Source organism: Dendrobium catenatum, unplaced genomic scaffold (genome assembly GCF_001605985.2).
Source record: "Dendrobium catenatum unplaced genomic scaffold, ASM160598v2 fragScaff_scaffold_156, whole genome shotgun sequence".
Taxonomy (NCBI): Eukaryota; Viridiplantae; Streptophyta; class Magnoliopsida; order Asparagales; family Orchidaceae; genus Dendrobium; species Dendrobium catenatum.
Window position 1 is genome coordinate 5,848,957 of NW_021318618.1, and position 11,915 is coordinate 5,860,871.

Genomic DNA, 11,915 nt, shown 5'->3' on the forward strand with positions numbered 1-11,915 from the left:
GTTTGTTAATAAGTTCAATAAAACTTGTTTGGATCATTAACAAACTATTTGATAATGTTATCCATTAACAACTTGTTAATTATCCATAAAAAACTTACCGAGCCTATTAATAAACAAGTTTGTTGAACTTAAAGCTTGTTTGTTAATGTTTATTCCACAAGGCTTATTTGATTGAGCTTTGTGGAATAAACATTAACAAACAAGCTTTAATTTCAACAAACTCGAAACTAAAACCAAACACACACACACACACCTCATTTTGACTTGTTGGTTGAGAGCTTAGGCTTCCAACTAAGAGGTCATGAGTTTGAGTCTTTGTGTATGCGTTGTGTCTGTGAGTTCGCCTTAAATGATCTAAATGTCCCCAAAAAAAAAAAACTTAAACCAAACGCAAAGAATTATAATTTCAAATGAGCTGAATTTGAACAATAATACAAATACTCAGATCATGTTTGAGCCCAACTTGGGTAAACAAACTCAAGCTCGAACTAGATCTTCATATATAGATCTCATTAGAGATAAATATTAGAAATAAGAATGATGCAATATTTTTAAACTAAAAATTTTAAGAAAGTTGTCTGAATAAGAAAAATATGACTACATTAAACCTTAAATTAAATTTATTATACAAAATAACAACTATTGAAGAATAAGACTGCTTAGAACTCAGTCTGCACAGATAGTTCAAAACATACCTCACCTAAATCTTCACAGGAGATCACAGCGTAAATGTTTTTACTTTAGTGAGACAGCGTTATAGATTACTAGAGATAAAACGCTTCCAGATAATCACTCTACCATGGCATCATTTGCTGCAACATCTGACTGACCAGTTGATTTTTTCTTGCCCCTTCCTGCACACATAGGATATATCAAACATTAGGAAGCACATTTCATAGTACTTATAATATTAAAACCTACAATATTCAGCATGAACTGTATACTTGCAGCATCAGATAATTAGCTGTTATACAAGCGGTTCATGTCAGGGAAGCTGCACTCATGCATCACTTGCTCGCCTTCCTCTAAGATTAGAGCAGATTCGTGATCGGCAAAAGCAGTTTGCAGCATAACAAGGCATGCTATCATGTTTAAAGGGATTAATTATTCTGTGCGGACATCGAATGTCGTCTGAAGACCAATCAAAATGCGCCACATCATCATGTACTTGGTACTGTGGCTCGGTATTGCTCGGTACTGCGGCTTGGTACCGCTAACGTGATGCATTATGATTGGTCTCTGAATGGCATTTTTTGTCCGGTCTCCAGACATAATAATTTCTCAGTTAAAGGGGGTTCAAAAAATCCCTTTGAGATCATTTGGTTTAACCATTGCTGTCTGTACAGTTAGTTGAGCAGAAGGAAATCAGTGGTAATAAGCTGTTGCGAGTTGGGCTACGTTTTGGGAAACTTTTTCAAAACTTCATTTTTTGTATGAATTTTGTCACAAATCTGCTTCGCTATAATTTAGTTCTCATTTTTCATAAATTTCTGCGGTTAAAAACAACTGTTTAAGAGTATAAGAAAGTTGTCCAAAATTTATAATATCCATAACGATTTTTTAAAAATTTGTTTTCCAACAACATTTCTAACCACCCCATACAAATTCTTGGTTTCATTTGAGTTGGCATACGTTTTCTACTATTTCAATCGCAGTTTCCATTATGCATACCCAAAAGCAACTGTTTAAGGCAAATTTTAAAAAAGGCTGCAAAAAATTGTCATCCAAAAGAACACTATTTTAGTTGGATATTTTCAATACCACAAAACAGTGACAAACGAAAGCCTTAGTTGGAGTAGTTTGGTTGTACCTATGGTGCATATGCAATAAAAAAGGTATTGTGAAGCTATTTCACCATCTAAACTGAAAAAAAATCATATTCACTCTTTTAATTTAAATGAGGTAACCTTTCATGTGGCTAGGAAAAAAAACTCCAAACATCCAAGCACCAACCCGCTGCACAGAAGCAGCTTTTCATGTAGAAAAACTGGAAAAAAAATTTACCCAACCAAAAAGGACCTTAATCTAGGCTCATAAACAAAGTAAACTGAACACATGGGAAAGCATGGGGGATTGAAAAAAAGGAATAACAGGATTTTTAGAGGAAAAAAAGGACTAACGACAAAAATTTGATTGAAAAAATTCATTTTGCCATAAGACTCAAAAGCAAAAGATGGAATACAAAGTACAACCAGATTCTAAGTACAATCTATATAAGCCTACAGCTTTAACATGAGCTTTATTGCCATTTCTCACATAGATGAATCTTTCAGTATCAGTTGGCACTCCGCTCCTTAGACAACCCTGCATAGTCACACTTATGTAAGTAGTTGCATCTGTATCTATCCACCAAGTATGCTTTAGTACTAAGGCCAAATTAATTTCAGAACAAACAAGATTTAGAAGTTTACCTTTTTTGATAAGCTACTTAGCATATTTTAGATAATCCTTATTCATATGACCAGTCTTCTTGCATAAGAAAAAAGTAATAACCAGATCTTATTTATGTTGCACTTTAGGTTTTGAAATCCCTTTATTTGTAGCTCCTTTAACTTTATAATTTCTTTTTTTCTTTTGGTAGAAAAATCATAAGAATAAGAAGTTAAATGAGCACTTTCTATCTTTTTTTATTTTAATATTTCTTCCTCTTACACACACTGAGCAATGAGCTCATTAAAAATCTTTTTTTTTTTAGTATTGTAATTTATCTGAAGTACTGAATTGTACATGAAGAGAAATTAAGACTAGATGCACAAGAATATCATTAGGCATTTCTAACTTTAATGCTCTTAGTCTTATAACAAGATTATACATTTTCATAATGTACTTCCTTTTGTTCCATTTGCCTTTATATCGTATTAAAATAAGTTTAATAAGAATAGTATTTATTTTGACCTTTTTAGAACCTACAAACAGTATGCTATTTGGCTTAGGAACTTCTTAGCATTTTTCTCCTTAGACATTACACCCCTTATGATATCTGGCATACAATGTTTTATGATCATAAGACTCATGCGATTTGAACGCTCCCACTTTTCAAAATCCGTCCTTTATTCAATAGTGCTTTCTGCAGTAAGGGTAGAAGGGCGTTCAATTTGAATCGCATAATTTAGATCCATACACCCAAGAAAAACAATAATGTGCTCTTTCCATTTCTTAAAATTAGACCATTAAACACTAGAATGTTATTTAAATTGGCAGATAATGAAGAAACATTAATTGAAAAAGAACAAAATAATTAACTCATAATTAGTAACAGTATAAGGTGGTACCTTTAATTTATAAGATACATAACACAACATCATAATTCAATCTATCGACAAAAATTATAATTTGTAAACGATACTCTTAAAATTATAGTTAATAAATATTGATAATAAATTCTACTAATAATAATTTTTTTTACTTATTTACTATACGCATGAATAATTTAAAAAAATCACATATTTATTACTACATCTTTAAAGTCCGGCTAAAAAAATAATTGTCCTTTGGAACGATTAATTTTCCCGTAGACTGAAAAATCTTAAGCATTATTTAATTAATTTAAATTAAATAAATTGATTTAATTGAGATCACTTTGGTGATATATTATTTTAGTTTAATTTAATTTTAAAATAATGAATAATTATTTCAAATGAGAAATATTTAATTGATAAATATATTTTATCAATAATTTAATTGATTTAATTATCAACATTTATCCACATATAAAAAAATGCATCAAATGATAACTTTGATCAAGAAATAATTAAAAACATATTCACAATGCATCGATTTCAACATTGCTTTGAAAATGTCAGGCATAAGACAAATAAAATTAATTTACTTTTAACATGCCATTAAAGTGTCATTAAGACAATAAATATATTTAATTTGAAAGTTATAAGTCATTCAATTAATTTAATGAAGTTATAAATACATAACTGCTCATGTCATTAAGAATATAAATATATATAATTTGGAAGTTATAAGTCATTAATTAATTTAATGACATTATAAATACATAATTACTCATGTCATTAAGAATATAAATACATATATGTAACCGACAAATTAAAAATTAATAGCAAAATAACCGTTCTTTATACTGCAAATTCATCAACAATGACAACTTTGGCATTCTCAATTAAATCCATGAAAATGATGAACTCAATTATGACAACAAAAGTAGTGAAGAATTAAAACTATTATGGTAATGTTGAACATTGTCATCTCTCAATTTTTCAAGACAAAGCAAAATAAATTTTAAAAAATTGCTTGCCAATATTTTATATTAAGAAATCATAATTATTCCAAATGAATATTTCCTTTGATAAAAAAACTCAAACAATTAAAAAAATACTTAGGGAAAATCATTTCTCGTTGATTCAACATGAAAATCAGGCTCTAATAACACTTGTAGGATTTAATAGAGACGAAAAGAATAATTTCATCATCTCTTAAAGACATGTCAAATCTTCGAGAAGAATTATCTGAAGCATATATATTTTGTAGCATGGCCCTTTAAACCTTTAATTCATAAAATATTTATGAAGTATCTAAGGGATAGTTTCTTTGATATTTTTAAAGAATATGCATTTAGAATTATAGAGTGATTAAAATACATATATTTGAAAGTACAATGAAGTATTTATTTTATATTTGTCATTATTAAATAATGTAAACCCTAAAAATGTAGTATTGTATTGTTTTTCTCAGTTGTCATTTTTCTTCAAATTATTTTAAAGTTGAATTTATGCAAAATACATTTTGAAAGTTGTGGTAGTGTTCTACTGTCCTGTCCAATTAAGGTTTTCTTTTTTTTTAAATCACATATTATATAAGAAAAAGATGGCGATGGATAGCCGGCTACGGAAGGAACAATTATTACGTCCTCCGACCGGACGCAGAGGAACATCCGGTCAGAGGCCAAATCCCGCCAAAAAACGAGTTGCACCGACCAATACCAAACAATAACAAGGAATACCATCATTTGAAGACCCAATACCGAGTTATACCGAGCTAAACCGAGAAATACCGAGTTATACAAAATTTGTACCGAGTTTTTCCTAGAAAAACTCGGTACAACTCAGTATTTCTCGGTACAGCTCAGTATAACTCGGTATTGGTCTTCAAAGAGCGATATTCCTCGTTAATATCAAATAATACATAGTTGTACCAAGCAAATACCAAATTTTTTTGTCAAATTTTGCCTCCAACCGGACATTACTCTACGTCCTTACACCGGACTTAATAAAAGTTCCTACGGAAGACAATGTTTGATAACTTTCACACAAAGTAAAAATAAATAAACATAAAAAATCATGTTGCAAAATGTATTTTCACAATCAAATGAGCTCAAAATGCAATTGTAACTAGGGGTGTCAATTTTTGAAACGACTCGAAACACGACCAGAACCCGACCCGAAAAAAAATTCAGGTTAGGGTCAACCCGGACCCGAAACGGGTCGGGTTCGAGTTCAACAAATCAACCCATTTTAAAAATCGGGTCGAGTTAGGATTGACCCAGCAACCCGAAAATAACTCGAAAACTCCTATTTGACCCGAAAATCCGAGATTGACCTAATTTTGACCCGAAAATCAAAGATTAGCCTGATTTTTGACCTAGAAATTAGCAATCTTAGGTCAACTTTGGGTCATTCGTGTCAAGTCGGGTTGACCTGGACCCGAATTGGGTCGGGTTCAAGTCCGAAAACCTGACCCATTTTTAAAAACAGGTCGGTTTCAGGTTGACCGATTAGTGCCGGGTCAGTTCCAGTTTCAACCCAAACCCAACCCGTTGACCCGAATTAACACCCCTAATTGTAACTCTGAAACCTAGCTAGACATGCAAAATGGAGGCATTTCATCCCTGAACTAAAGGGAATCTCTATATACTGAGATTAAAGGAGAATTTCATAGTTCATGGAGACGTATGTTCCTTGTCGAGCTTTAAAGGAAGATTTATGTTTTATTTTTCACTTTTGATTAAGGTTTCTATGTTTCTTGTCTGTTGACCTTTAACTTTTGCACGTGTCTTCTAATGATTATTTGCATAGGCTTTAGCACGATAGAATTTGTTAATGATTATTTATTTAATTAATTGAAAAAATTTGAATATTTTAATAAATACTTGATTGATAAATGAACAAATTTGAACAACTTAATGCTCAATTCATCTAGGATCATAAACAATATCATTTCAAAGTCATGACAATGCTTGTTCAAAAGCGCAATTAAGACTTGATAATATACTCATTTAAGATTTGATTATAAATTTAGTTATATGCAATGACATACGAGTCTTATTCTTTCCTATATTAAATTATCATGACCACATGTAGGGTTGTCCAAATTGGATCGAGTTCGAGTTAGGGATTTCAACCCATTTGTAAAATTGGGTCAAATTCAAATTGACCAAAAAACTCAAAATCAACCCGATTTGACCAATTTTTAATTGATTTAAGAGGGTTTTAAAAAATGTTATGAAATAAGTAATTATTATTTCCGAAAATAATAAACCATATTACCCAAACTAAATTAAGCTTGATTTATTTAAATAGACTGAAATAAATCTTATCTTAATTTGATTTAGATTTAAATAAATCAAATTAAATAAAAAAATTTAGTAAATACTCAAAAGAGGTCGGGTTCAGATCCAAAAAAATAAAAAATGGGACCATTTCAGGTCGGGTCAAACAATGCCGGATCAATTTCAGGTTGAACCCAAACCAAATCCGTGATCCCATTTTGACAGCCCTAATTACATGCTAACTATTGATGGTTATTAAACTGATTGTTTATTTAAAAGTCATTCAAATAAAATATCTTTTTCTTTTTTTTTAAATTCACCAAACTTGTTTATTAATAAGTTCAGTAAAACTTGTTTGGATAATTAACAAACTATTTGATAATGTTATCCATTAACAACTTGTTAATTATCCAAAAAAAAAAAAACTTACTTAGCCTATTAATAAACAAGTTTGTTGAACTTAAAGCTTATTTGATTAACTACCGATCAGAGCTAAACCAAACTCAAACAATTGTAGTTTCAAATGAACTGAATTTGAACAGTAATACAAATACTCAGATCAAGTTTGAGCTCAACTTGGGTAAAAAAACTCAAGCTCGAACTAGATCATGATATATAGATATAATAAGAGATAAATATTAGAAATAAAAATGATGCAATATTTTTTTTAAGAAAATTGTTTCAAATGAAACCTTAAAGGTATTCTAATTCTAATATTTTATTTTTAATTTATATCCTTTTCATTTCAACATTGAAAAATAAGGAAAATATGACTACATTAAACTTAAAATTTAATTTATTATACAAAATAACAACTACTTAGAACTCAGTCTGCAATGATAGTTCAAAACATACCTGAACTAAATCTTCACAGGAGATCACAGCCTAAATGTCCTTACTTCAGTGAGACAGCATTACAGAGATAATCACTCTACCATGGCATCATTTGCTGCAACATCTGACTGACCAGATGATTTTTTCTTGCCCCTTCCTGCACATAGGATATGGCAAACATTAGGAAGCACATTTCATATTACTTATAATATTAAACCTGCAATATTCAGCATGAGCTGTCAACTCGGAACATCAGATAATTAGCTGATATACAAGCGGCTCACGTCAGGGAAGCTGCACTCATGCATTCTACCACTAAGATTAGCCGATTAGAGCACATTCGGTGATCGGCAAAAGCAATTTGCAGCATAGCAGGGCCTGTTACCATGTTTAAAGGGATTAATTATTCTGTGCGGACGCCGAATAGACCAACCAAAATGTGCCACATCACCTTGTACTCGGTACCGTTCGGTGAACGCAACTCGGTACCGCTGACATGACACATTTTAATTGGTTTCCGGATGGCATTTTATGTCCAGTCTCCGCACAGAATAATTTCTAGTTTAAATCCCTTTGAGATAATTTGGTTTAACCATTGCTGTCTATACAGTTAGTTGAGCAGAAGGAAATCAGTGGTAATAAGCTGTTGCGAGTTGGGCTACGTTTTGGCCTTTTGGGAAACTTCTTCAAATTTTCATTTTTTATGAATTTTGTCACAAATCTGCTTGGCTATAATTTTCTTCCCATTTTTCATAAATTTCTGCGGTTAAAAACAACTGTTTAAGAAGTTAAATATGTCAGTATAATAAATTTGTCCAAAATTTATAATATCCATAACGATTTTCTAAAAAAATGTGTTCCAACAACATTTATATCACTACTTGCACAAAAAATTATAACCACCCCATACAAATTCTTGGTTTCATTTGAGTTGGCATGCGTTTTCTACTTTTCCAATCGCAATTTCCATTATGCATACCCAAAAGCATCATTTTTAAGGCAAATTTTAAAAAAGGTAGCAAATATTGTCATCCACAAGAACACTATTTTAGTTTAATGTTTTTAATACCACAAAAACAGTCACAAACGAAAGCCTTAGTTGGAGTAGTTTGATTGTACCTATGATGCAGATGCAATAAAAAAGGTATTGTGAAGCTATTTCACCATCTAAACTGAAAAAATCTTATTCACTCTTTTAATTTAAATGACGGTAACTTTTCATATGGCTAGTGAAAAAAAAAACAATCCAAACATCCAAGCACCAACCGAAGCACAAAAGCAGCTTTTCATGTAGAAAAACTGGAAAAAAAAATTACCCAACCAAAAAGGACCTTAATCTAGGCTCATAAACAAAGTAAACTAAACACGGAAAGCATAGGATTGAAAGAAAGGAATAACAGGATTTTTAGAGGAAAAAAAAGGACAACGGCAAAATGTTGATTGAAAAAATTCATTTGCCATAAGACTCGAAAGCAAAAGATGGAATATAGAAGATGTCTTTACCTAATATATTTCGGTTGCTATGGCGGTTATAATGTCTCTAGTTTATTGGTAGAAGTTTTCTGACCTCTCCTTTCTTTGGATGGTCGTGTGGCATTTCTATTGGTTTTTGGATTGATTTTCTCACAAATAGAGGTTCTTTGTAATGTATTTCTTCTTGTCTGTTGTTATGTTTTCTTATTGTTATTATTAATTATTGTGTTTTAATGTATTTCTCTACTTATGATGTTAGTAATTTTTTTTTGTTTTCACCTACTATGGTTGATTATCTTTCTGATCATTTTTTTGTGATTGATTGGCTAAATATGGATGGCTATTGGTGATATTCTATTCTGATGTTCATTCTGAAACACTTCATGGGCAGATTGTTGAAACATTTCTCATTTGTTGGGTAACCTTTATGTTTCAAACTTCTATTAATAAAGATTAGCAGTTTCTACATTTTTTTATCTATCTCGAATGGTTACTACATTTTAGTGGCGACGTCTTCTTTGAGTTTTGGGGTTATTATAAATCTTTTTTGGGTATTTAGCTTTTGTTCATTTTCTTGATATAAATGTAATAATTTAATGTGATCTACCCATATTCCTGATAGTTCTCTTATTTGTGAAAATTGCAACACGTGTAATCAAAGTTTATCAAATAATACGCTGCGCGTGACCCTCAATTTCCCAAAAAAATAAAAAAAACGCCGGAAGTGTAGAAAGTAATATATAATTAAGAGAAAAGGTAGGGAGGCGTTAACTGCACAAGGAAATCATAGGTACTGTATTGCGTCCATAACCTAACTTAGTCTATTCTAACAAGCCGTCATTGCCGGAATTAAAACAATACGTACAAGTTTTCTAGTTGTCAATTGATATATGATGGCCGATCTTCAAAAGAATCAAATTGGTGTGAATATGAAACATCACTGAAATTTCATGCCAAACTCCACAGCACCAAAAAAATAAAAATTATAGTGATATCATATGATGGTTTGAGGGGGAAATCCAAACAAATTGCCAAAAAAATTCAAACTCATAGATTATAAGCCTAAAATCATTATTTAGTTAAACTGAAACTTAACATGAGGCTGCCCACTGCTGATAGCCTTCCATGTACAGATTCAGTGCACCCACCCCTTATTTAAACAAAAACAAATTTACTTCCACAAAACCAAAATAAAATTTTCCTTAACTTCTGACAAATAATAAACATATTAGGCAACTCAAGCTGCCCAAATAAACTGAAGTAAATACATAACTTCATCTTCAAATTGGGACAGCCTACTTTAAGTAAATGATATTATGATGTTTTAAATATTGGTCTTAGAAAGGAAAAAAGCTTACCCTTTGCTTTTAATCTCTTGATTCTAAGCCTCGAAGCCTTCTTTAAGTGAAATGTTGTCTGAGTCTTCTCCTGTTTAACTTGAGAAGTTCCTAAAACCAGGAAGATTTTACAAACAAGTAACCATAAGAAGATGTACATCCAAATGCAACATTGAATAACAGACTATAGTAGAAAATTACACCACAAATCACTTTCTAAATTCTCCTTAAACAGGCAGGCCAATAATATCCAAGACTATAGATATCAAAATAAGATAAATCTTATGAATCCCACAGAAACACAAATTAACTAGCATTAAACTATGCATTAATCAACCACAGCTTGCAAATTATAAAAATATGATAATAATATTATTTGAAACATACTAAACTCTCTGCACTTGTATCATCAATCATTGAGAATGATAGCATTACGACATTGTATATTAGCAATTTAACATAAAAAGGGTAGCATGGAATTGAAAAGGATGACAATCTAAGCATACCCAAAATCAAAAGGTGTCCATAATGTAAAATGGACAAGGGCCAACAATAACAATGATAAATAGGCTGGCCAATAAAACAATTTTTTTTGAAGGAATATGCAGCTTGATATTCGTAATCCTCCACAACTCAACAAATTTTATCAAAGAAACATGTTTATTGGAAACAAGAAAAAACCAGAGCCAAAAAGAACATCAAAATAAAAACTAAATCCAGTCAATCTTAGGAGTTTAGAGAAAGTAAAAATTAACAGGTAGCTAATCCTTTATTCCTACTCATACTCCTACTCAATTCAACCACAATAAAGAAGGACATGAATAAAAAAATTACTGAACATTAATTTGGTAAAATATATTAGAGAAAAAGGATTCGCTTATGAAGTATATTCGCATTCTGGTTGCATTAGCGACAACATATCAGCATCTACTACAAATTCATTTAAAAATATCAATGGATGGAATTGAAAAAAAGTTAGGGTTAGAAATAGGGGGGTGATCAGAACCACTGGCTTGATTTCTCCGAAGAGAAATACATGGAAAGCGCACAGTATAATCATTGTCGATCATGTGGGGAAAGGATCATCATTTCACACCCAATTTCATACTGTATAAAAAACTAAAACATAAATTCAAGCAAATATAAAACAAAAACGACAAAAAAAGAGACACACCATCTGCGACTTCCATCTCAATGTCTTCCATAGTCACCAAACCCTTCTCCATCGCCGCTTTTTTCTCCTGATCACACAAATGATTATTCTTTGATTTTTTTCAGATACAACAAGAATACAAGATCCAAAAAGGAATGAGTGAGAGAGGGCACCCTTCGCCATTTCTTGAAAAGCTTCCGCTTCCGTTTACCAGAGATAGGGATAGGCTCAACCTTCTGCTTTAGCTTCCGAGTGTTAGGATCGCCTTGAACGGCCCGCTTCCGATCCTGAATCATCTCTCGCCTCGCCTTCTGGATCTGGTTGAACTTGGCCATGGCACAAACTCGTGAACAAAGCCCGAAAACCCTAACTTTTGCAAATCGCCGCCTTTTATATAAACAGCCGCGTATTTATATATGCATAATTCTCAAATAATATTTAAAATTTAACTGTAACTCTTCTATAAAAATTTTTATATCAATTTAAGGATAAAAATAAATGCGTGTTCACATTAAGTTCCCTCATAAGCATGTGCATAATTCTAATATATGTGTGTGAACCTTTAATTGATAGAAGCTATTAGGAAACTATCAGTGATATATCT

General features: G+C 31.4%; 1 protein-coding gene and 1 non-coding gene across 3 annotated transcripts; both read right to left on the reverse strand.

The window, feature by feature from the left end:
* Positions 1-548: 548 nt before the first annotated feature.
* On the reverse strand, positions 549-11,706 carry LOC110102797. 2 transcript variants are annotated; one of them, XM_020831277.2, is made up of 4 exons: positions 11,485-11,706; positions 11,333-11,399; positions 10,180-10,269; positions 549-854 (listed from the first exon to the last, which is right to left on the reverse strand). In XM_020831277.2, the coding sequence occupies exons 1-4, from the start codon at positions 11,644-11,646 to the stop codon at positions 790-792; spliced, it is 384 nt and encodes a 127-aa protein (XP_020686936.1). In that variant the 5' UTR covers positions 11,647-11,706; the 3' UTR covers positions 549-789. The 2 variants fall into 2 exon arrangements, with proteins under 2 accessions (XP_020686936.1, XP_020686937.1); XM_020831278.2 differs by lacking the exon at positions 549-854 and adding an exon at positions 7,274-7,505.
* On the reverse strand, positions 11,153-11,253 carry LOC114579024. Its single transcript, XR_003699902.1, has one exon. It is a non-coding gene; the product is annotated as a small nucleolar RNA Z103 (small nucleolar RNA).
* Positions 11,707-11,915: the final 209 nt, after the last annotated feature.